The 26984-nt window shown below is 39.5% G+C and overlaps 3 protein-coding genes across 5 annotated transcripts in view; all 3 read right to left on the reverse strand.

Annotated features, from left to right (window-relative positions):
* Positions 1-10050, reverse strand: part of mpp2b (MAGUK p55 scaffold protein 2b) — a 29894-nt gene extending 19844 nt beyond the window's left edge. For 2 of the 3 annotated variants that reach the window (XR_013289122.1, XM_077549900.1), the window contains exon 1: positions 1902-2182. Coding sequence is in view for 1 of the 3 variants with exons in the window: in XM_077549900.1 (XP_077406026.1) it covers positions 1902-1992 (91 nt within the window). In the remaining 2 variants the exon portion in view is untranslated. Of the gene's footprint in view, positions 1-1901; positions 2183-4606; positions 4687-9745 lie in introns of those variants that run through there. The other variant, XR_013289123.1, reaches the window with a different exon arrangement.
* Positions 10051-10396: 346 nt separating this feature from the next.
* Positions 10397-12888, reverse strand: pyyb (peptide YYb). Its single transcript, XM_077549903.1, has 4 exons — positions 12455-12888; positions 12173-12363; positions 10960-11040; positions 10397-10553 (listed from the first exon to the last, which is right to left on the reverse strand). The coding sequence occupies exons 2-4, from the start codon at positions 12349-12351 to the stop codon at positions 10529-10531; spliced, it is 285 nt and encodes a 94-aa protein (XP_077406029.1). The 5' UTR covers positions 12352-12363; positions 12455-12888; the 3' UTR covers positions 10397-10528.
* Positions 12889-19619: 6731 nt separating this feature from the next.
* tut1 (terminal uridylyl transferase 1, U6 snRNA-specific) lies at positions 19620-26682 on the reverse strand. Its single transcript, XM_077549899.1, has 10 exons — positions 26499-26682; positions 25657-25847; positions 25366-25572; positions 24287-24401; positions 23837-23961; positions 23538-23764; positions 23342-23451; positions 22598-22720; positions 22313-22405; positions 19620-22184 (listed from the first exon to the last, which is right to left on the reverse strand). Exons 1-10 carry the CDS (start codon positions 26572-26574, stop codon positions 21085-21087), a joined length of 2367 nt encoding a protein of 788 aa, XP_077406025.1. The 5' UTR covers positions 26575-26682; the 3' UTR covers positions 19620-21084.
* Between the last annotated feature and the right edge of the window lie 302 nt (positions 26683-26984).

Raw genomic sequence — 26984 nt, forward strand, 5'->3', positions numbered from 1 at the left:
TTATCAATATCAGAAGGCAGCCATTTTGTCATTTGCAGTCGAGTGAAAATGACATCACAGTTGCTCAGGTCTCAGGTAACAACCAATCACAGATCCGCTTCAGAAAACAGGTGAGCTGTGATTGGTCGATGCCTGATCTCTCAGCATTTGTGATGTCATCTTCAGTCGAAAGCAAGCGGCAAAATGGCCGCCCCAATTGTATGGATTATTTGCCTATGTGTGAGTGAGAGAGATAGAGTGACAGTATTTAGAGGTTGTAAACAAAGACGCGTTAAGGCACGGCGTCTGATGAGACGGCATATGAATAAGCTCGTTACCCATCATGAATGTACAACGTGCTCGCGCTCACAAACTCGGACGCTTTTTTTTCCCGGAAAATGGGATTCATTATGGCTGTCACTACTGTCAAGTCACATTACAACTCAGGGGCTTTTGTTGCAACACAGTCCGCAGTGTGACATATGCGGTACACTTATAACAATGTAACGTTACGCGTATTTAAATGGACGCCATGAGACGAAACTTAATTTGGCAACCATGACCGTTTTAGATGTGCTTTTTAACAATTTAGGGTCACGGGTGACAATTTATGTAAGCACACAGTATATAAATAAACCTGGACACACACACAGAGGATATTAATGTGCAGTATGAACACGATGCAATATTAATGAACTTTGTCAATTATGAATGGCGTGTTTATGGTACTTGCAACTCTGTGGTACTGGCAAATGTGTGCATTTCAAGGTGACACAACAACAAAAAACTGCATCGTCACTGTCCAATGATGACAATATTTCAACATTTCTGTTTTTGAAATGACCACTTTAAGATACATTAGTGCTGTCACTATCGAACATTTTTAGAATCGATTAATCAATCGATTATTCAATTGATTGATCAACTAATCTGATTCATTGAAATTTTTTATTTAAGTGTATTACAAAAGCATTTTTCCCCCTGATTACCGCTGATTAACGAGTAATTGGTGGTTATTTCGTACTTCGTATTTGTATAGTGATTAAATAAAAGGGGATTGATGTACTGTTATCAGTTTGGTTTTCCTAAGTAAAAACAGATGTTTGAAAATGTTTTATTTTGATTAAACACAGAAGATAATCGGTCTTCTTTCATGAAGGACTACAGAAATCAGTCGACAATAACTGATGATATGATGAAATTTGAGGATTTGGACACTTTTAAATTGAAAAATGGATTACTCGATTATTAAAATAGTTGTCAATTAATTTGATAATGGATTACTCGATTAATTCTGACGGCTCTAAATTACATGAATCATGAGAACATGACATAAGCAGCGCCGAGCAGTTAATATTCTTAACAGCTCGTAACTATCGATTTTGACTTTGCAGATATCAAACGTCTGCCAAAACGTTTTTTCTCATCAACATCGAAAGTGGACGAACACGTTTAATTCTGGCTTTCCGAATTAGTACTAAGAACCTTTTGCCATTGTTTGTTTACCCGCACAGTTTCAACAGTACATGGATGAGATCAGGTTACCTCAAAGTCAACAACTTCTCACTGCAACATCCTAACTTTCTCCCACTTTCTGTCACGCTCCATTGCCGGCCAATCAATGTGTGCAATGCTACCCGCTGCCGATGCTGTGTGACATTCTTGCCATCTTTATGCATCCGTCGCTACCCTTGTCCTGTGCTCCTGTGCATGCCTACGCTGCCCTGGGCCCCAATCTGTCGCTACTTGTCATCGTCACCCAAGATGTACAAACAGACTCTTGGCCACTTCCTTGCATTGACATGACCTTATATATATATATATATATATGACAAATTAATTGCACAGGTCATATTGGTTAACACGCCACAAAGCATTTAACTGCGCTCGCACGCCCGGCAGATCGACAACCGTTTTCTTACCTTCGCCCCCTATTTTCATTTCCAGGCCCTCCAGGGAGAAGGCCGAGTCCCCCTCCTCAAGGGAAAGTCTTCCAAACAGACTGCCAGCCATGGTGACCCAACACCTTACCACAGAGCGCTCACACACATACACACGCGGCAACACTCCCGATATTGTGTGTGTGTGTGTGTGTGTGTGTGTGTGTGCTCGCTCCCTCTCCGCCTCCTCCTGCCAAACAGCTCCTGGCTCTTTTCCTCCCTCTCCACCTGCTCTTGACGTGAACGTGTGCGAGCTACGCCTGACTTGAGCGCCGTCTTCTCCTCCGCATGAATGAACGCAGACGACAGGCTTGTGTGCGTGAGTAGACCGGAGAGGGAGGGGGGGGGGGGGGCGACGCGTAAAAAGGGGACCGGGGGAAGAAAATAGGAAGTGTGATGCTTACTCGGGGAGGAGGAAGAAGAGAGGGAAGGGAAAGGAGGCTGGGCAATTTTCCTGGAGGCTTCCCGGGGGGGGGGGGGGTAACTGGGGGGGGGGGGTGACAGGAGCGGCACTGAGCTGGAATAACAGGGATTGGTCAAAAGGAGGCGGTACAAAAGGAGGAGAATCATAAATGAGCAATAAACCTTCGCTGAGATGACATCAGCGACGGGCAAACATTGTCGGCCGTGCCAACGCACAGTGAGAATTTGAGGACATTTGTCTTTGTGCTAGAGGGAAGAAACGGACGTGGAGGTGAAGAACAGGCGAATCGACAATTCCTTCTTCAAGCCTGCTCGAAAAATAAGATGAAGAACGCCTTGTGAAATGTAATAAGTACTTACTGTGGCTTGGAAAAACTGTTTGTTTTTGTAATGCCAAACTGAGCCCTTGGCGAGAGGACAATTCACACATTTTAACTCGCTCGAAGTGAAGCGGAGTGCGAGAGCAAAGAGCAAAACAATGCACCAAGTACTCAGTGAAATAACATATCATAAGACTATGGATGGATGAATAATAATATATCTCATCATTAGGCCTACCTTTGTCATCACCAACCTGGTGAATTAACATTGTGGTTTCCTAGGATTGTTGTATACAGTAAATTCTGTAGAGTATATTTGACTCGAATAGACTCAATTTTGGAGTCATATTTACACTTGGAAGAGAGAAAAATAAAGATTTTTTTTGGGGCGGGGGGTAAATAAAAGTCACTCAAGGGTGGACGAACGAACTCGCAACCTTCATCTTGGGAGACAGCCAATCTACTCCCTGGGCCATGCAGCTCCTGCTGTGTGTTAGTATATTACTTATGTCAGCTGGAATCTTCCTAACCAAACAATGTCTTTTGGTCTCTTGGAGATAAGCAAACAGTAGGAGCGGCATAGCTCAGGTGATAGGGTGGCAGTCTTTCAAGCTGAAGGTCGCGCGTTCCTCAAACCTTGAGTCACTTTTTTTTTTTCAATTCTATATTTTACTCTCTTCCTAGTGTAAATCTTAGCCTACTCTAAAACTGAGTCTATTTAGTCCCTATCTAAATATATATCTTCTTGCAGCTGCAGAACAGGAACTGTGGCCTTATCACAAGATAAGGACTGAAACGGTTTGTTGTTGGGAACGCCCTGTAAAAAGAGAGGGCTCGAGAGAGAGTGTGCCTCAGAGCGGGTCGGAGATTGTAACTGAGCACATCTCTGTCCGTTCTCCTCACGAGTAAAAAAGAATCTAAGTCTCTTATCTTCCTTCCTTGTCTATAGTTTATTAAACGTTCTAGGTTGACTTAACCTGACAAACGCTTTTTTGTGTGCAAAATCATTACATCACGAGTGTCTTTACATAGATGAATGTCATTTATCAATAAAGTTGATTTTGGCTAACTGGTAGCACTCCAAGATTTAGCTCTCAATATCCTAAAAGGGTATCCTTACCAAATATGCTTCCTTGCCATAAAAAGGTTAGGTTTTCCGGCCCTCAAATTGGGGAATCTCCATGTCATGTTAAGAACAAGGATGACCACATCAAATATAATCTGGGATGACAGCGAGGCTGGATTAGTCGATCTAACGTGGACATCAGCCATTTACAACAATCTTATTTTTGTTTGTTTCCTCTTCTTTGTAGCCCTCCTTGACAATCACACTATGTTTTTGTGGTCCGATAAATTCTAAAACCGTGTCTAAAAACCTGATATAGGGCCGCAGTTATACGTCGCGGCGGCACGTCGGTCGATGTGCAGTACTCAACCACTTGAACTGTGACTGTAATGTTTTTTTTTGCGATAGTCCACAAGTCGCTATCGGCGGGCTAAAGTGAGCACTGTCAATGATCATGACCCATATGGAATAAAAACCTCTAAAGCGCAAGTCAACCATTGATGTGAACTGGCGATGCACGAGTGGCGGACACCAGAAAAATCCTCCGAGGCGTGACTAATTTAAGACTTTAGTTGGAGCGAACTATTAGCCATCTCATTAAGTCACATTAGAACTGCTGAGATGAGATCTACGTCTGGAGTGCTGGATTAGCCACAAAGCTTTCACTATCACTCGCGCTCTTTCGACATCTTCGTGGCTGATGCTCTCTCTTCTCAAGGCAATCGAGTTGACTGCATTGTCACATAAATACCTTTTCTTGACAGTGGCCGTTATATTTGAAACACATTTTTTTGTCTTGTGCTGCATTAATTGATCACGCAGGGTCTGCCATGTGCAGTACACAGATGCTTTTGTCATAGTTGATGAAAGCCACTTACCGGTGTCAGAAAAAGACGTTGCCACGGGCATTTTATGATGCGTTTCTTCCCTGTGTCCTCCGTCAAGCTTGCTAGGTCAACTGTGAAAGAAAAGAGATAAGAGAAACATTCAAGGCAAAACTGATGTATTGATTGGCAAATCAAAATCACCAGCATGAAGGCACTTTGCAGAAAATAAATATGAGATGTGCGAAACACTTGGCGGTCCGCTTTTAAATCCTCACATGAATAATTTGTCTGTAATAATGCGTCTCCAATGATGATGTGATGTCTAAAGCAAGATAATCTGGCCGATTGTGAGCCTTCAACCAAAGTCAACAAAGGCCTGATTATCGGATGGATCTAAAGATTATCCTAAAAGATTAGCCGGTAAGGTGAGGTGTGCTAACAACTATTTGTCAAAACAGCCATGCCGCACTATACTGCCTCTAACAGGTCAATCTGAGTACTACACGAGACTCCTGGGTTGAGGGAAAATACTTTGTTGCTTATCAAGTATTTTTTTAAAGTGGAAAATTTTAACAAAAGCAGCCTTACTTGTATATTTCACCAAGATCTACGAGAATTGAAGCGCTACCAAAAAAAAGTCTCTTGGAGACATATGACAATTCAAACAGGAAGTCCGCCATTTTGAATTTTCTTTCAAATCTGGCTCCTTTAAAGAACACTTAAGAGATTATATCCAATCGTCTTAAAATGTTGGGTGCTTCATAAAGATGTTCACGATAAAAAGCTTCTTCGAATGTTGTTGCCATGGCGATTCGCTGTTGGCCATGAAAAATGATGCTGATTTTAATGGCCGAAACATGCGTGAACTGAAAACACATGGAATTTTGCACACACCTCAGGCCTGACCAATAGCCCCCCCCACCCCAAAAAAAAAAAAGTGATCATATGATATCAGTTAATATGTAAAAAACAAAACAAAAAACTTAGCATATAGACCTTATTTGCCATGACAACCAAAAACAAAGGCCTTGCTTCCATAACGGCAGTCACAACTATCGTGTTTTCAATCTGTCCAAACAAGCTCCCACCCACACTAACTGCTATCTAACTCACTTTGGAACTATTAATAGACATCCCTGCAGTTACTGCCCTTGTGTCCGTGGGGGAATATTACTAACAGATGGAAAGATTGAACGAGCCGGTGAGTGGGCAGGCCAGCCAACGTTTGGCTTAGAGAGGATCTGTTGATTCTAATTGATCCATTTAACATCAGGCAGCATGAGAACGAACACCCGGCGATCCAAAACTGGCTTGTCAGGTGACGCGGCACTGGCGAAATCCACACTTAAAATAGCGATACGGGGTTGTAGGAATATAAACAGTCTAATCAATAGTCACGCGATTAGAAGAAGAAGAAGAAGGAAAAAAAACAGACTGTGGTAGTTGCGGCAACACATCAAGTGGGAGGTCCAATCGGTTTAAATAACAGGGATGAAGAAAGTACACAGCTGTTGAACTAAGATGCCAGTAGGAGAAGATGCTAATTTCTGGTTGCTAAGACAATGTCTTGCCATGGTAGATGCAGTGCTACGGCAGCCTCCGCAATGTCACTACAGGGTCACACTTAAGTAAATAAATGAACCTCAAATTAATCTTTTAAATGATTGGGTCATCATCATCACTGAACACCAACGGAATTTCCGTTTTTCTCCAGTTTTCTAAACGGTTTGGTTTAACATGTATTTACACTACACGTATTGTTAATAAACATTCTCATATGCTGAAAGGGCTTTGTTAAAATTGATCAATGTGGATTTGCTATATTAGCGTTCCGCCCCACGGGATCCCGTGTTTGCACTGGGAAATGACAGAGCTTGTTAAAAGTATGCAGAGGCCACATGGCAGCTCAGGAGCCAAAGCCGATTTCAGCAGAGCTTTGTTGGGAATTTGGAACAGAATGGGCTCGTGAACTGCTTTTTTATCCCTCCTTTTTGGCATTGTGTTCAAATGAATTGGATTATGATTGCTTCATCTCTGTTGGTTTCAGTTTTTTTTTTTTTTTTTGGCTTTAAGTGGTGGCATTGATCGCTGTAATCATGCGCTACAATCAAAAAGTAGTCTTGAGAAAAGTAGTGAGACAGATTGAGCTGCCTCTTTAGTCAGTCTGTAGGATACACTGTAGTAAGATACATGAGCGCAACATGACTAAATGTAATGTATTAAAAGTAACATAAAAAAAAATAAAAATACTCAAGTTAAAGTAAAGAGTAAAAAGAAAAGCAAAAAGTATGCTCCATGCATTAAAACTACTCTGACAAGTACAATTTATGCAAAAGTGTAGCACAATGCTACCCATCTCTGGCTGTAGCTTATATCGGTAATGAATGCCAACATCGTAGTAAAGTCAAGAATTTCATTGTTTCTGTTACACAGTGTTTTACAATGACGGAGTAGTTTTGTCAAGTTTTCCATTTATAACATTGCTAACTGGCAAAGCGTAAAAATAAATTAAAACCACTGGCAAAAAATAAATACATAAATAAAATAGTACAATGTGACATGTGTTAGCCATGTGCTAATTGGTGATGACCTACACAAGGTAGCTAACGGCTAGTGTTAGCAGTTAGCATTTAGCAGTCACCTACCTTTGTCTTGACTTTTACTATTTTGTCAATTTCACAAACTTGGCTATGCTCAGTTATGCTTGTGGCAAACAACATTGCATCATCTGCAGCTGCTGTGGCACGGACATGTTCTGGAATGTTGATCACGCCATTAGCATTGAATCCGCTTAGGCCTACTTACATATCTAACTTTTAGTGATCAGTGTCATTTTGCTATTAAGGACCAAGCCACGGCACAATAGCAAAAATTTGAGCATTGGACACCCCTACGAATTTTTTTTATTTATTTTTTTTACAATTGACTACCGGCATATTAAATAGGGATGCACGATAATTATCGGCAATTCTTGACCATTTTGACGTCATAAGGATAAACCAGATAATACTACTCAACCCCTATTCCGTTCAAATAGGCATGACAATGTGCATCATCAAACAGAAGCTAACAGATAGAGCTGAATAATGCAATTTTCAAATCGCAAAGGCGATAATAAATACATTGGCCATAGTAATGCAGATTAATATTTCGCTTCTATTTTTGCGAAAATGTACACGGGAAGAGGACAATTAGATTATTTTTCAAAATCATTCAGCCCTACTAACGAACATATTTTCAAATTTTTAAATACATTCTTGCGCAATGACATTGGCCAGCGCAGGTGTCCATATGACGACCGCCTCAAGCCGTTCCCACAATGCCGCAGCGTGTAAACACGCACGCAAAAAGAGCGGCCAAACAAGTCTTAATCCACATATGGAGCCTGGCGTCAGGCCTAAAAATAACCCCGTGCTCCCACAGGTTCAACTCCTCTCATTACTTTACAGGAAAACTGCCGTTTCCAAGACAACCGTGAGCGGCTCCTCACTACCCCCCCCCCCATGCATTGCCATGGCAACAAGGGAAACGGCGTAGAATAATGAGGACGGAATTAAAGCTGATGCTATTTAAAGATTTGACCATCTTAATTACAGAGTTGATTAGATTTACAGTACATTGAATCCATAATTAATAATAAAAAAATCATGTCATGTCTAATGAATAATATCACTGTATGACTCAAGGCACATGCTGAGAATCCCCCCCAGGAGAAGTTTGTGTATTCACCAACCAACAAATACGGAAGTTCACACGACAGACCATCCATTAGTTGCTGAGATGTTTCAGTGTGTGTGTGTGTATGCATATTTTTAGCATTTTCTACAAGTACATATGTTATTTTTAACTGCGTATAGTACGTAAATACCCTGCAGAGATGATTCACTCTTCAGTGACGAATGAGGTTCAGACGATGCTGACGATTGTTATGAATAATGCCAAAATAGTCCTGATTGTGGACACGATACTATAAAAAGGTTCCCCCCGTGACTGAACCTGATTTAATGTATTTAAATCTTCTTGAGGGAATGTGATGTAAAAGACACACTATTAAAGTACTGTATTGAGAATACACTTGTAACAAGTCATGGAAATATGATAACGTTTCAGTCAGGGATTTCAGAGCCAACTTTAAGAATAATTAAGTTAATCCTCTAAGATCCACATTAAAAACTGATGATTTTTAGTCCTGGCAAAAGGTCTTTAAAATGAAAATTATGGAAAAGATACAGGGTCATCTTTGTATCTCCTCACTGATGATCCCTTTAAACAAAGAGAGCCATATTATTTCAGTTGTTTATAGGTTGTCGCCCATTCAGTAATGGTGTAATTAAAAAATATATATTTAATTGAATAGGAGTGTGCAGTTTTTATATCCACTGTTTAACAGTATACATAGTTATATTGATTATTATTTACTTTAATAGTTCAATTGAAAGTAATTCATAACGCTCATCGTGAAATGACCATTAATTGTTTTTATTTTCCTTAAAAAAAAAAAATCATAATAATAATTTTGAACAAAACCCTCAAATTCACCTTCTCAACAAATTAATTACTTTAAGAAACAAATCAAAACGTGTTTCTTGAAAGGTAACACAGCCAAAAGCTTCTGAAAAAAAAGCTTTAAATTGACATTGTCACTATTTTTAAAAGAAATGTTAAATTTTGCTGATGCTAATGTTATCAAACGCACCCCTAAACAACTGACCACGTGCCCTGCATGTGCGCATGCGTACACCCCAGCGCCTAAAAAACAAAACCCAAAAATATTTTAATATGAATGTACATCTGACATTTACATCTCAGAAACTGTATTTTTTTAAATACTAATACAATTCAAATGTAATTGTATATATATTTCACGTTTAGGGTTAGGGAAAAACTAACCATTTAAACGTTTAGGGGCGGCTGACGTCACTGCACAGGTGCTATGAGGTCAATTATGCTAACACAAAACATATTTAATATGGCCACTAATTAGCCTTTTTATGCAAAGTAATCAATTCAATGTAGCTTTTTTTTGTCTTGCTATAGACTTATTACAGGGATTTTCTCGTCATATGATTGGTAATTATGTTCAGTAAAACATAAACACTCGCATAAAAATGACAAAAACGCAACAACGACAGCCTGGCCGCTTTTCTCTTCGACGTTCCTTCAATTTGAGAAAGGGCTTTTCCCGCTCACCTTATCCGCCTGCCGCTTCCCTGAGGCTTGTGGACGCCGCTCGGCTCGGCTCGGTGCTGCTGGTGGCGGCGGGCAGGTCTCGGTTAATCCGCGCAGTTACTTCCAGGCGCCAACGGCAACCCTCTCAACGCGCTTCTTATTTTGAACGAGACCTTGCCTTTAAGAAGAAGAAATGACTTCGTTGAGGGTTTAAGCCGTCCCGTTTCTTCAAGGTTCGGTGATGGAAAATAAACGTGACGGTATTGTAGAACAACACACACCGGAGTGCGAGTCGACTGTGATTCGGAACCTATTGTCAGCGGAAATTAATGAGCTGCCTCTTAGTAAGACAGCGAACTCTAGTGGCGAGAACTTGCATTACACCCAACTAGGTCAATACTGTATGTACACTTGGAGGCGCTAATACATTTAATTATTTTATTTTATTTGAAGAAATGTACAAGTAGCCAATTAGCCAAATACAGTGGTAACACGGTTCTTTATGTGAAACTGATTTTGTCAGGCCGTAATTAAAGAAAGTCGTTTGCCCACCCTTGAATAAAAACTATATCGACTCACACTTTTATGCCATTATTTGCTTTATTGTAAAGTTATTCTCCTCATACAAATTATTTACATTGTTGGCCAGAAAACACAGAGGTGTACAAAGAGAAACACGAAACAGAGCAAGAAACATGCATGCATATCAAGAAATTGAAATTGATTATTTAGCTGTAGGTCGGCCCGCCAGGAAATCGCAGCGCTTTTGATTGTTGTTGGAGGGCGAGTCACGCATTGGGTCCATTACCACCCACTGTTATAGTCCAAACTGTAAAAAAAATAAAAATATAGACATTTACTATTAAACATAAAAATAAAAAAAATGCAAGCATAAAAGTTTTTTTTTTTTTTTTCTGGAGATGGATGACATGAGCTCTCCAGAAAAAAGAAAAAAAAGCATAAAAGGTATTTTATAAAACTGCACACATTGTAGCATCTGTCACATTAATGTCCTCTCTGCGTCCAATAAACATCTGAAAAGTGCATCGACTGTGGCTCCCCTTTCCCATATGCGAGGGCATTACAGGAATTACTATAAACTGTAAAAGTCATTTATAAAATGATGAGTTAAAAATCTGTAATGAACACCGTTTAACCAAAATTGGACTGAATTGAATTAGAATATTAGAATATTTGACGCCATTTACTGTATTATTTGAATCTTGATCTCTCACCGTGGCTCAGAGTCTTGACTTGGCTCCGCACCATACAGCAGCCACGCCATCGCCTGCTCAGGGGATGACCTTTTCCCATATCTGGACAAAATCAAATGTATAACAGGATATACTGGAGTGCAGTAGAGTATTTGCATTTTCTTTCACTGCTTGGTTCGAACAAGTTTGTCTGTTTTCCTGAAATCGGGTACTGACGAGTAAAAGCTGCGTGATGTGACAAATCCAAGCTGTGTATTTACACAGCAGGAGGATAAACGATGCCTTGTGCACTAAATAACACCCTCAGTACTTTTTTTTTTATTATTGTGTACTGGTGTATTCGTGTGACCAGTTTTATTAACTTAGTTGGTGATGTAATGTTTGGCAAAACTGAAATATGAGATTAGGCACTTGTTCGGGGAGCTGTTAACCTTTTAGACTGAGACACTTCATCACAAATTGGTCATGCGGCAGGCGCCGATATGAGAAAGCCAACATGCAATGTTAGTAAATAATACATCATGAGAGGGTCTTGTCACTGGAGCGGGCACCCTTAACTCATTCACTGCCATTGACGGCTATAGACGTCAAAAATTCATTTGAACTGTTGCTAATAGTTTCATATTTTTTTCCCCACTTTTGTTAACAACAGTATGAAAACCTAGAAAAAAATGTATTGTACATTTAGAATAGATATTAAATTTGTGATTACTCTTGAGTTAACTAGTTAAGTCATGTGATTAATTACAATTAAAAAATGTAATCGCCTGATGCTCCTAATTAAAAAAAAATATATATATAATTAAAAAATGAGGGGCGTCAGATGATTACATTTTTTTATTTGTAATTAATCGCATGACTACAAATTTTATATCTGTTCTAAATGTACAATATGTTTTTCTCTTGTTAACAAAAGTGGAAAAAAATGTGATAGCAATAGTTCAAATGAATTTTTGACGTCGCTAGCCGTCAATGGCAGTTAATGAGTTAAAAGTAGAGGAACATAATGTAGTTGTTTTTGTTGGAGGAAATTGATTTCTTCCAATTGATTGCATTAAAAATGTGATTTATCAACCTGGATTTTGTGTAGTCAAAACAAGGATGAATTTCATACTTTTGATGGGTTGCTATTTTTTTCCTCAATGAAATTCCAAATACATTTTGGGGCGATATTATACAGTGAAATTACTCAAAAGTACAAATGTAATCATGCATGCTGTGCGGCAGTCCTCACCTCTGCCTGGTGATGAGGTTGACATAATGCCTGACAGCCGTCTGGTACTTGGCCCAGTCCTCCGGCGAGGCGTTGCTGCCGGGACTCTCGGGTTTGGGAGGGTAAGCGTCGGCCAAGCTGCTCCAAAACACCAACAGGCACAGGACAAGCGCGCCGATCATCATGCACGGTCTCAGCATGGCGGATTGACCCTTGGAAGAGGAACAACACAATCCTGGCTCACACAATTGATTCGAAGATCCGCATACACCATCATATCAAGATACTTATCCGACCACCTACTTGTTGGAAGTCTCGTGTGGCTGGATGGTTGAAGATGAAGATGCTGGTGTCGCGGTGCTGGTGCCCTGACTTTGCTCCTCTGCTCCGTTTGCCGGCTTTTATAGTGAGGCGGGCGTACCTGACGCGTGCTGCTGACTAACTCTAAACCACACCTCTCACTTTCCCGCTACTCCGGCAGCCAGGAAGAAAGTCAGGCATCAGTGCATTACGCAGCGGGGAATCATCCGTTCATTAATACTATTCTCCTTATGGGTTGCACGTCATCATTTTTAGATTTTTTTAATATATTTTTTTGCTACACAAGAGGCTCATTATATTGGGAAAAGTTTTAGTAATAGTTATCTTTGTAAAGGCAAGTTTTTCTAGGCATTGATCTGAAAAAAACACAAATTGTTTGTTTTTTTCAGATGACGCACTTCCTGAAGCTTAGTTGATCAGCAACCTAGTTTACATCAGCAATATGAAATATTTATTACAGCACTTAAGAAATGTGCCAGCGCACATATTTTACATTAGGAAAATCTCACAATACATGATAGATGCGTATTTGCGGAGTCACATATTTGTGGATATTTGGGGGATCCTATCTTTTGTTGTTCACTGGAAAATGTGCTTTTGTGTGCTCGGGTCAAAGATAGTCTCGTTTTGGCACCATCTTGTGATATATTGGCTTGGGACTATGTTGGAAGTTTTGAAGAAAAAAAACATTCTTTAGAACAATTCACAATTTATTCTTAAAAAAAAACAAAACAGAATGGGACTTTTTAATAATATTGTTTCACCACCCAAAAATAAATAAATACATTTTTAAAAAAATTCTCAAAAATTTTTACCCTTATTTTTAGATTTTGGCTCTTTTAATTTCAAAAAATATATATATTTTTTCTTCTTCTTTTTTTTTTTTTACTTCAAGACCAATTTTGGTGCGCCTTGGAACTATGTTGAAGTAACGGGAGGAGATTCCCTTTGACAGGCCTTTTATTCTAATAATAATTTGCCTTTATTATTTAAAAAAAAATTAAAAATACTAACAATATATATTTTTTGAAAGATAGGAAGAAAAATTAAAGATTCTTTAGAGAAAAAAAAAATCACAATTTATTCCTGAAAGAAAATAAAAACGGAATGGGACTTTCTAATAAAATTGTGCCACCCTAAATCTCGAAAATCCAAGACTTTAATCTTAGATCATGCCTTTTTATTTTTTTTTTGGGGGGGGGGGGGTCTATATTTTTTCTAGACCAAAACAAACACACTTTAAAAGTAGTTAATTGCTGGCACACCGGATGACTGAATTGTTTTATTGACTAATCTGTTCTGCAGACCAAACATATTAATCATAAGGAAGTATAAGGCCCAGTAGGATACATCAATTTATAATTGTAAACATATATACAGTGTGAGTTGTGCACTAGACATATATAAATAAATTAGTTAAATCAACTAGATGTCAGACCCGGCTGGCTTTAACCAGCACACACACACGCTGAAAATCTCTCTCAGGTGGTCAGACTAGTCGATTATTATTTTTACGACCTTTGCAGGAGCTCCAGTTTATCTTAGATCTTCACAGTCTGTTGTTCAGGTTACGACGGCCGAAAAGCGAAGTCGCGCTTATCATTATGCGCGCGTTCGTCTGTTTACATTCGCAGCAAAGATAGCGATGCGCAATTTGCTTTTTTTTAATTTTTTTTTTATTGCTTGATCACTCGGTGACATTTTACGAGGTTTATTTGCATGGCGTGTTGGAGAGATGCTGCTAAGATGCTCAAGTGAGAAATCTGTGCCGGTTTAATTCAACATAAAGTTATTTTATCAACAGGAGGAAACAGGTTAATTGCACCTATCACTATATGCTACTGGCATAGATAGAGGGACAAAGATATACAATTATTTGTATAATTTCATATTACATTTATATTATCATACCATTTGGAGTAAAAGAATAATAATTTTCAGACCAATTAAGTGAAATTGGATAATATCCTGCAGTGATTAGTGGTAATCACTGCAGTAGATTTGATGAGACAAATGTGGTACACCTCTAATGGGATCCAACACAAAATATGCCGTACGAATTCAACCATTAGAAAGATATTAATGCTCACTGTTGATTGGCGCCATCAGAGGCATTACAATAACATGTTAATTATTGTGGTAAGGAAGAATGATCAAATTGTGTATAAACAATTCATGAATTCGCTTCATCGCTTTGTGATTTTGCTACAAAACACCATTGACTCTCCACAATTTTCAATTAATTTAGTTATTATGAGAAAAATAATGAACTGCGTTAGTCAAGTTAGTTTATTTTAGAGATGTCTGATGCCACTTTTTTCGTAAGGTTACAATTAGTATTATTAAGGCGGTCTTCATCTGCTGTATATTTCTGAGCATATTATCGGTATACACGTTGAAATATTCATTTAAAAATAACAATATCATAAATTAATTTCACCCCCCAAAAAAAATCTTAATATAACCTGTTTGAACAATTATATGATTTTTTTTTTCACCCTTAACAAAATTCCTTTCCCCTAGAAAATAACGACTTTGTTAGCAAACAGGCTACACTTATAGCTAATGTATTTTGGAACATCCATTTTGCAAGATGCAGGCAACGCTACAACACTAGCACATTACGGTTCACGCATGTCAACGATAATCGTTTTTAAAAATAGCATGTAAAATTATATTGTGTCGAGTCAGCTTCTTTCGTGGTTCATGTTGTCCCGGGGGGGGGGGGGGCTCCCCTGAGATGCGGTGACCGTCATGAGCTGTTTATAGAATAATGAAGAAAAAAACAAGAAGTTTCTTATTTGGCGTGTCCCTAAAGCCCTTGTCAAAAACACAATATGATTTGGGCATGAATCCCAACTGGTGGCCTCTGTGGACCTCCTGCCGGCAATAAACAAGCAGTTAAAGCGTACACCCCCGTGCTATAAAAGGCTGGAAGTGGATTCTAAGATTACGCATTGATTGCTCTGACCATCTCTCAGCAATTATTGCACCATCATTCAAAATATGATTTTGCCATAAAAAAAAAGACCAATTGAAGTGAAAATGGATTTTTTTAAATAAAATTATAAGTCTCCTTTAAGTAACGGGATGAGCATATTCTGCTGTAACCTTTTCCAGGCTCTAACGGTGGCTTTTCCGGAACATTTTAATTCTACTCCAGTAATCAACATCTCAGCGTTGACTCTCCGGTGCTATAAAAGTCAATGGGAAGAAACAACGATGTGCACAGGACAAACTCATTAGCTGTCCAGATAAGAGGAAAGGGCCACAGTTTAGTTTTTCACAGATCGCTAGCGCTTAGTTAAAACCCTCCTGTAGAGAAGTGCTAATAGGAGGCAAACTTTACTTGATCACAAACAGTTACTTCACCAACTTTGCGATGTTTTGTCCGAAATTTGACCCTTTTCTTTGCCATCAAAGTTCCACTCCAAATTTTATATATATATATATATATTAGGGGTGTAAATTGCCTAGTACCTGGCGATTCGTATCACGATTCATAGGTCACGATTCGATTCCGATTAATCCCGATGCGAATCTATGAATTGATTATTACGATTTATTTATTTTTACTCAAATTTAGAAAATACTAATCAGTAAACTTGTACATGTGCACTGTAAGATTTGTATGACAATGTATTTATTTATCTGAAAATTCAGGCTTATAACTGAGTCACTGTTTTTAACAAACAATCTGTTTCTTGTTTAAACAGCAATGAAATAAAATATTAAGGCTTAATGTTCCATTAATATAACATTCTTCCATGCTTAATGTGTGAATCCTAACCCTAAGTAAGACGTTTTGTTGAATATTCCCATAAAAAAAAGTATTTTAAAAAATCGATTCGGCCGCATATCGAATCGATTCGAGAATTGCGCGCTGTAATATCGCGATATATTGCCGAATCGATTTTTTCTAACACCCCTAATACTGTATATATATATATATATATATATATATATATATATATGCACTACTTGCGCAGTTTACACATGCAAGTGTACTGTATAAGTGCAATCTCCTGGGAGAAAATCCGACTCCTTCCTGTCAAACGCGCGGAAAAGGGGAAATGATGTGTTTTTATTCAGTCTTATCTCTTGTCAGTGAGCCACTAATATGAGCAGAGTGCTTTTCAGTCAGCCATGTGGAACCCCAGATATGATACGAGGAGAAAAATAAACCATGGTCACAATATAGATATAAAATGTTGAAAAAATGTGAATGTGTTGATTTGAATTGGTAAAAGTGTACTGTACTTATTGCGGTGTTTTTCTACGCTACATTTAACATTACCTTAGCTTGTTTGTTAGCATGTGTTCTCCATTTTTTACAATCATTTCTTCTCGTTTGGGGTAACACTACTTGATTAGCTAGTCCTCATCCTTTTTTAGTGATATTTGTCAGAAATGTGTCTTATTTGTCCCCATGGAGGCGAGGATTAGTGACTTGTGCAACTCGCTTAGCAACTAGCTTAGCACCTAGCATTACCCCAAGAGTTCCTGAGCAGCGGGTAACGCAGGGAGGATGTGTGACCTTTCGAATGGGACGCACAGTTTTTTTTTTTGTCTTTAGTTAGTGTAAAAAATGGTGCTGGCAATTCCGTTGTCAGACATGTTTGAAGCTATTTTCACAGAGGAAAATATGACATCGATAAGAGATTCCTCGGTAGACAGTAGGCTAACAACGAGCTATGCAGTCTCTGTATAGTCTGTTTGTTTGGTGGTTTCATTTCACAGTACAATGAGACACTAAATTAGATATATATTTTTTTTAATGGTATATGTAAAACAGCCACGTCTGTTTACTGGGGTCATAGCAAGACTAACTGCTAAGTCATGCCCACATATGTGGTCTAAATGGATACTCCGAGCGTCAGCGTGGCGCAACCGCTGGGAAAAGCTAGTCATATTTCCCTGGGCTAGTTTGTTATGGACACTGGCTATTTACTGGCATAAGCAAAGTGTCTGTACACGTCAGTTGTTTTCCCAAATAGCAGCGTCTCATGCGATTCTGGCGTCCCAAGAGGAGCGTGGCTACTCAAGCCTGCCCCCCTCGCTAAGAACCATTTGTCTTTTGCTGGAAAGCAGAGCGGGCCAATTACAGCGGCGGGCCCGACGTACTGATGCTTTTATGAGCAGGCCGGCAGCTTCAGGTAACTCTGATGGATGACGCAGGTGACGGGCCTTAAGAGGCTTCAGGAAAAAAAGGTTGATGATTTGATTTGGTGGGCGTTTCTCAATTTCGCTAGTCAGGACACCATATATGGTTTAGAGAGTATTTCAACTTTACATTTTTATGATCACAATAGTTATCACTATTTGTGGATGAAGGGGAAAAAAACATGGTTTGATATGTCCTCATGTAACCTCTTATATAAGGATATGTTGTTGTCCTGAATTGTTGTGTGAATCCAGGTGCCCAACAATTTGTAAATAAAGGGCGGGATCAGCCTGGGAACTCTTCCCTTGTATATACTACAATTTTCCCTGCTTTGCAAAACATGCTTTCGAAAGTGTCTGAGAAAGGGCTTGGCTAGCCCGGTTTCCCACGCTAACTAATTAAAAGACGGAGCGGCACATGGTCCGGACAGAGTCAGCTGCGGAACACGTATGATTGCCCAGCCGTTTTGTAGCTCGTTCTACTCGGACCGTAGGCTCTCCGGTCTAGTGTCAAGGTAAGCGCTGATGATCATCATATTATGCTGCTTAACGTTGTAATGTATTGATTGCTGTTTGCGAGGAATAAAATGTACAATAATTCTAGCAAAGCAAGTTGTGATTATTGCTGTTTGCGGGGAATAAAAGGTACAAGAAATCTAGCAAATCGAGTTGTGACTGTTGCTGTTTGCGGGGAATGAAAGGGATAATCATTCTAGCATAGCGCAGGTGTTGATTACTGTTTGCGGGGGATAAAATGTACGATTATCCTAGCACAGTATAAATGTTGATTTGCTGTTTGCGGGGAATAAAAGACACGGTTATTCTAGCAAAGCATATCAAGTCTCTGTGTATTCATTGTTGCCGCCGACCACTCACGATCCTGCATAAAAATATAAAGGTGAAGTAGTGTTTTCCACAAAACAGTGGATAACCCAATAACAGTGAATCGACTTATTGGTGGTTTCTATTCATGTTTCTTTACTGCCCTAAGATGCCACAAGGTAGCGCCAAAGCTATGACGAATAGGAAAAACGTAATTCATGTCAAGAGAATTGTGCTAAAGTGATAACCTCGATAGATCTAAAATCTTTAGACGTCAGGTGGGGGCTGAGTCTAGCTCAGGTCATAAGCCAAAGACACAAACCAATTTTGGCCTACAACGAGATTGAAAGTAGTTAGAAAGCCAAACTTATATTTGGAACAAAAAAACTGTTTTAAATATGCCTCAAATCCACCCATTTAATCCAAAGGATATGATCAGAGAGGATAGGTTAGACTTTCATTCATTCCAATCAGCAAATCGATACATTCTGACTGAAATTCAATGACTTTTTTTTTAATGGATCAGCTTTGGTGGTTAATATCTACTTCCTTGTTTTTGGGCCATCTGTAACAAACACTCAAGAGTTTGGTATCAATCACTTTGACTCGGTCTGGCTTAGAGGTGCGAGCGTGTAGGATTGGTCGTATATCAATAGTGGCTTCAAAGAAACACAAAGAAAGGTAATATCAGAGTAGCCGGAAGCGGCAGAGCGGGAAAGCGGACAGTTAAGGTGACCATTGCCTGAGAGAGATCAACAGAAAAATATTGAGAATTTATGAAGCTTATTTTTTTCCTAAATCAAATCATTTACAACCCATTTTTTAAGAGTAGTGCGTGTATATATAATATTTAAGTGGTGACAGTGCTTTAACCCTATTTCGATTATTTTTTTTTCTTCAACTGAAGCCTTTTTATTCACCAATGTAAATAACAGCATCCGTTTCCTTACGTTGCTGCATGTCTGCACTTTGGTAAAAGTGAGACGAACGACATTAATCAGTACGGTGGAGGTCTGGGCATCCCTCACCTGCAGCAATAAAAACGTCTGCCTGTGTTCATAATTCATACATCCAATTACTCTCATTTGTCTGTGTTGCATGAGCGGCCGAGCTCATTGGCACTGGCAGAGCCTGTCCACACAATGTAAAAGTAGCAATCATCGACCAATCAACGGCTTTATAAAGTCAGACGTCACTAATACCTTACAGATGTTTAATTATTTTTGAGACTGCTTCACATTAGATTTCCCTTCAGAGCCATCATGATTAGAGAGTGTTACTTCTATCAAAAGAAATGCACAAAAAAATAATAAAATTTAAAAAATCAAGCCACCTCTCAAACTTAACAGTTGGCCAAACAAGGAAATGCAAACCTCTATCAACAAATGTTGACAATTTAAGTTAAAAAAAAAAAACATCCTGGCAACTCGCACATAAACCGATGGTGTAAAATGTACAAACTCTTCGACTGGCCATTGCTTTTCAGTTTTGTTTTGTTAATAGGAACAAAAAAAATGAGTTTAAGTGCCTCTTCAATCCCACATTGAATAATTATGGAACATCACAACTTTAAATATTAAGGACATAATGGAAACTCTACAAACATAAACTCCCAATTAAATGTTGCAGAGGCAGTAACTGTTTAAATGACAACATTGACATCAGCAAGGATGAGATGAAAAATATTTTCATAATACTAATTCAATAATTGTAAATATAAACTAAAAAGATTCAGATTTGTCGTCAGGTTTTTCACAAATGTAAGAAAACACTTAAATTCATGTGAACAGTAAATTTCAAGAAAACAGTAAGATACAAAAAATGTGGCCTTTAAAATTCAAATTTTCTTATGATTTTTTGGGGGAAAAGAGATATTAAAATGATCGATTCACGGTTTTATGAATCAACATCAGGCTTGAAACGGAAAATCAATTTGATATTGATTATTCTTTTTTTTTTTTTATAACCCAGCCCAAACTGTATAACAGAGTACCAATCTATGTATACAGAAAACAAACTCGCTTTTCCCAAACTTATCGACTTTCAATATACATAAGCGTACAAAATGATGTACTTTTCAAATTAACTTAGTCGTCACTTTCACTTTCTGTAGGCTTAAAAAGCAGGATTACAGCAGATGACGTTCAATAGGTATAAAATCCTATTTTAATTACTTTTTCAAATTTACACCATCTCAAACTAAACAAAACAAAAAAAGAGAAAGAAAGGGAGACCACCAGACCAAGAGACCAGTGGTGAGCGAGAGTGGATTTACACCCAATATAAGCAAGAGTGAGACCATAATAGAGTTAACCATACCAAAAAAACAACTATATCCAGTATATATGTGAAATTGTGGGACTGTGAGTCTGGAAGCTGCCATGGAGGCGGGGTTTACTGTCGTGCATTTTAAGGTCAATCCTGAAATTTGACGTGAAAGCCCAATATCGCCTTTTGTGAGTAGTGTATATGAAAAATGGCCAGTCAAGGAGTGAGTACGTTTGCAGTAGACACCTTACAACATAAGTATAGACGACGAGCCGATACACACAATGCTCCTCTAAGCCCCATTCTGAATGTTCAATCTGCAGTTGTGACTCAAAACAAAAACTTAATTAGGTATTATTTTATCCGCCACCTGCTTCTTTCTCCAGCAGCGACTCCACCATCTTGGGTAGGAAAACTTCTAGGAAATGACCAAAGTCCTGAAAAGCTCCAGCCCCGTCGCGGCACGGCTCCAACCTCAACTCGACCTTTGTGCTCTCCGTCCCACCCGACATGTGCGGCTGAACCTTGATCTCCAGCGGTTCCTTGAGCTCCTCTTCTTTCTCAACGATGCGATCTGTGACTTGGGCCTCGAGCTCCATGCAGCTGCCTTCGGGCCGCATGTCCGTGTCCTTGATTAGCTCGCGCCTTACTTTCCTCCTGCCGGCCCACACGGGGTGTTTTTGCACCCACAGCCAGTGTGGGGGCTCCTGCTTGACCCTTTTGGACATCCTGGGTTTTTTGCCTTGAGGGGAGACGGACGTGTCGCTGCCAGCAGAGAGACGCCGCTTAACGCCCGCCGCGGCGGCGTTGGTTGGGGACCCCACGCTATCGTTTGCTGACGTGTCGAGCGAGCCCGAGCTGGTGTCCATTTCCGCAGATACGTCGGCGGCCGACTCCTCGGAAACGCCGAAACCCGAGGAGAACGCGAGGTCGCATCTGAGAACACTTTGAAACACTCGCTCCACGGAAGTGCACACCTTCTCAAACCACACCGACCGGAAATCGTCTCCGGCCACGTGCAGCTGACTGCGGACGGCTTCGGGGAGCGAGGAAGGTTTGAAAGGAATGCTGATGTTCAGCTCGTCCGATTTGGTTTGCGCGACTCCGCCGTTGGGGGTGAATAAACGCACCAGCCCCCACGACTTGCCCTTGGTGGACTTGCGCAGGTACTGGAGGCTGCGGCAGTACTTCTCGGCCTCCTGGCACGCCTTCTGGAAGCATCTCTGGGAGCGCTCGTTCAGGTTCCCTGCCACGTTGTGGGAAAGCTCAAAGGGGTCCAAAACATTGAGGGGGCCCAGCTTAGGTCCATCCTGATGGGGCTTGGTGTTTTTTTCCTCCCCGTTATCTTTGTGACAAAGGAAGTCTGTGATTGGGATTGCACGCCCCTCCCTCAGAGATATGACACTACTTGGAAAATCAAACTTAGCGTAAAAGGAGAAGAAACCAGCCAAAAGGGTGCCTGGTAGAAAAAACGGAATTCATTTTCAAGATGAGCCATTTTGAAAATGTATCTAATGCTACCCCCCCCCCCCCCCTCCTCCCTCAATATTGCAATTTAAAATCACTGGCATAGAAAAAAAGACTTACATAGACCTTGGGTGTTTCCACTAGGGGGCACCGCAATGGCCTGACTGGGGAAGGTGCAGTTCCATCCCTCAATCACACACTCCTCCTCCTCACCTGCAAGGTCAACAAGCATAATTACCTTAATGCAGAAACATTTGCAAGTATATTAGTTGAAAATATTGTATTAGTATTGTATTGTTTACATACTGAAACAGACAAGTACAGTCCTCTCAACTACAATTATCCTGCATTTAGGTAACATCACCATGATTAGCTCACTATTTTACAGGGAGAATCAACACTTACAGGCCATGTCTTTCAAGCGGTCCACGGTGGGGAGAACGGGCGGGTCACAATTTTGCAGGAAGAAGATGACGAGCAGCGTCAGGGCATAGTTGTTGAGCAGTGGACCGGCGCCACTCGGGTTACCTTTTGTGTTGCAACACAGATAACACGCCACGGTGTATTTGACAGGCTCGAAGTGGATTTTCTGCAGGGTCCATCCAAATTGTGTGTTTCTTTTATTTATAAGAGATTTTACTTTACTGGAGTAATACATTATCAGCAAAGTCAAATGAGAGTGACTGTAATAATGTTCTTCAGTTAAGAACAATTCTCAGTTGGACTTTAAATTTCGATGTAGTCTGTACTTTTCACTTCCAAAAGGAGAATATTGTAATTTTTATGAATGCTATAAATCAGGGATGGGCAAAGGTTTGTGCTCAAGGGCTACAATTGCTTTTTAAAAATGGACAGATGGACCATGGCATTCATTGGCTATCGTTATTAGGTAAAAAACCTGTTAAAATGTTTTAACATTTTTTTTAAAGTATGAAACATTTCAAGCATAAATATTTAAATGATTAATATTAAGGGGAACTTTTTTTTAGGCATCTAAATGAATGAAAATGTAACTGAAAGTAAAGAAGTGAGCTTCTACTGACATCTGCTGGCCGAAACATGAAACAACATACAACCAAAACAAAATATATTATAATATAATAATCCACTTATAATCCACTAAGAATTCTCACTGAATTCAAATTTTACCTGCCAGTTGGTTCTGTTTGGCCCAATAGCGTATTGTGTACACCAGAGGCCTCAGTCTGTCTTCGATCCCTGAACACAGCTGAAGGAAGCGGGTGTTCCTTACCGCCAGTCTGATTACGGAAAAGCAGTTTTTAAATAAATTAAATACATAAAGAGCATGAAACAAAAAAAATTAAGGATAATAATCCAAATCAACCTGTTGTTAACCGTGATGTCCCCCTGCAAGTTGAGCTCACGGTGATGAAATTTGACCACGGGAAGGCGGGCACTGCTGACCACGTGGACTTTGTGCACGCTGGGGACGCAGCGCCTCAAGATGGCCGCCACCAGGTCCAGAATCTCGGCGGGCGAGGCTGTGGCCAGGTCGATGTCCGACAGGATGGAGTCCTCGGAGCGGCCGTCGTCTGACGTGCACTCAGCTGCCTGAGGTTAAGAGGAAGGCAAATCATTCCAAAGTGGAAAATGCACACCGAGCTCATTTCGATAAAGTCGAACCTCTGGTGTATGCTTGGCACGGGCCTGGAAGACTTTTGTGTTCTCCAAGTCCAGAACCAAGTCCAGGTCGCAGGAATGTATACCAAACGTGTTGACGGATGAGCCGAACGGCAGAATTTGGCTGTCTGTGGGTTACACATGACAGGAAAGAACGTTTGAATAATACATGTATTGTTTATTCTTGACTGTTTACTTTTTTTTTGCAGGATATTTTGTTGTTGTTGAAAGCCCCAAAACTACGCAGCTAGCACACAATCAATCAGTTACATAAAAAAAATTGTATTCAGGTGTTAAATAATTCAAGACAAACAAATCACCCTGGCATGTTGGCTCATCAATATCAGTATTAGCTAGCATAGTAGCATTTTCAGACAATAATAAACAAATAAAAGGAATTTTTCGGTTGCCAATTAAAAATGTAAAGAAGAATGATGTATGGATTGTGCATACCTGGAAAAAACTCCACAAAGACCTCCTGTAAGAGTTGCACCAGCAAGTTCCGGGCCTCCTTCTCTGTATCTCCAAGTTGGAAGCGGTTCTCAATGTACTCCATCTGAGCATTAACCTGAAGGAAACCACACAAGACATTTTATTCTCGTGGCAAACCCTGACATTTTTCAGCGTGGCTGTCATAACTTCCCGTTCCATTTGAAATGTGCATATGTCTTCTGTAAAAGCTGCTGTTTAGTTTAATCTATATTTATTCTATAAAAAAAAGAAGAAGAAGCAATTAGTAAATAGTGCTTTGTTTAGGTCAGAGAAATACACGAATAAGCCATGGATGACAAAATGATTAAAAAAATGCTTTTCTAATTTTCTTTCTAAGGAATTTGTCAAACTTAGAACAAAGAAAGCAGACTATTAATATGAGAATTCTAAAACTAAATTAATTAGTATTTTGAGATATAGTAAGAAAATATATTATAGTAAACTGCTGCAGTATAATAAGACAAGTATCAAAATAACCTGGAAAGTCCCAAATGAAATCATCAAAAAGGAAAAAATGAATAGAAATTATCCACGTTAATCTCTAAATTATATCATCATCAGGGAAAACAAACCGACTCCATTCAACCTTCAAGTACCACTGATGGGGTGAACATTAATATTATAAATAGTAATGTACATTAAATTTTTGTAAGCGAAACCGATAAAGCAGAAATAAATATTGTTTACAAATTCATAAATGAAAAATCCACTGATTGGAATGGATATGACATGAAAAAAACTGATTGTATTATTAATCCTTTAGTTTATATTTGCAATCAGTCTGTGATGGTGGTTAAATTCCCCAAATCAATAAAAATAGCTAAAGTCATACCAATTTATAAATCAGTTGACAAGTATTTGTTTTCCAATTATAGGCCTATCCATAGGCCTATAATTGGAATTGGCGCAGAAATGAAAAACTTTTGCTTCTGCCTACACCCTTTTGGTTGCATATTCATGTATGGAATTTGTTTTTGACAATGTTGAATTTTTAATTTGCCGAATAAATTTTCATTCATATGCATCGTATCTTTACTTACAGATGGCAGCTGACAGAGCTGGGGTTTTAAGCGGTCCAGAACTTGCTGCAGATTCTGTAGGTCACATTTCTTTTTGGGGATGTACTTGAATTCCTTCTTCTCGCGGGGTTTGACACGAAGCTTGAGGCCTTTCATTTTGTGCTCGATGCAAGACAGGGTCGCCTGAATGCTCTCTGTCTCACTGAAATGCACAATGGCAAACACACCCTGGAAATACAGAGGGGCACAAAAATGCAGGATTTAAGGAAAAAAACAATTAACTCGCGGCATATTAAATACAGTCCCCCTCACCTTGTCTTTGTCCATGATAACGTCGGAAACTGTCCCAAACTGCTGGAAGTAGTCAGCCAGGTCAGCCTGTGAGATGTCCGGTTTGATGCCACTGACGAACACGCTGTGCTGCTCCTGGGTCTTCCTGGTGGTTCGCACATTGCTTAACGTTTGGTGCTTTCGCCCTTTGACGTGCTGATCCACACTTGACTCTAAAGCAGATCACGGGCAGGAATCATAGGAAGAAATGCAGAGAAACTCAGCTAACATGCAATGCAATTGGTTTGGGGATAATATTGCTATATCTGTGGCGGGTTAGCCCCAAAAAATTCCGTTGTGTGTCGTACATTTGGTACCTAAAATGAGGATTTAAAGCTACCGCAAATAAAAACACACACACTATAAAAAAAATGCATCATTAAGCAATATCTGCAGGAGTTCAGAATCAATAGTTATCTAATAACATGAGAATATTTTTTTGGTCATCTTACTCATTTTGGTCGAGCTCAGCTTGATGTGACCAATCAATCAGATGACAGAAAAATGTTGGGCCTTGGAGGCAATTTGAAATCTGATTGGGTAAAGAAGCTGTCCCACTGCTAAAATTGTCTTAGGTTAATAATAAATTCTGTCTATACGTACAAATAATATTGTTGCGTTTCATTGTGGAAATGTTTATTAATTAAGACATTTCCATTTGTTACTTCATTTAGCTAGAGCTCAATCGAGTTGATTGCATTACTAACTATACTGTTACATAGATGTGTACTATTTGGCCTTTATGATACACTTGCATGTTTACAGTTTAGACTTTGTTGTGTAAAAGTTAGCGACTACACACAAAGCTTAGTGGCGTTGCTTACGGTTTGGTAAGTTGACGTCGCACAGGACACAGCGAAAACCTCTCGGCGTCGTTTTTACGTCGCTTTCAGATTCCATGACGGCAAGAAAAGTGAATTAAATGAGTTAATACAAAAAAGCTAACGAAAAGAAACCACCGTCCATGCGCCTCTTAAATCTCCCTCCAACGTGAACCAAACGTTGGTTCCGGGTGTACCTAAAAAATGCTTCCGGGCTGTTCCAGTTACGAGTTCAAAGTTCCGTGAATAAAATGAATAAAGCAACACCAAAGACAAAATAAAACACAGCTTTTTAAACATAAATACATTGTGTGGCTTGTACTGTAAGACAATTCCTTAGCAAGTTTAAAAGTTTTAAGTGAAAACGTTTCATTTGATGCACAATTTACTGTCTGAGAGTACTTCTCCCCTTATTTTATCACGTCAATGAATCCTACAATAACGCTTCTAATTAGTCTAACCTGTTAACAAAACCAGTCCATTAAATAT

This window comes from Vanacampus margaritifer, chromosome 18 (assembly GCF_051991255.1).
Source record: "Vanacampus margaritifer isolate UIUO_Vmar chromosome 18, RoL_Vmar_1.0, whole genome shotgun sequence".
NCBI lineage: Eukaryota > Metazoa > Chordata > Actinopteri > Syngnathiformes > Syngnathidae > Vanacampus > Vanacampus margaritifer.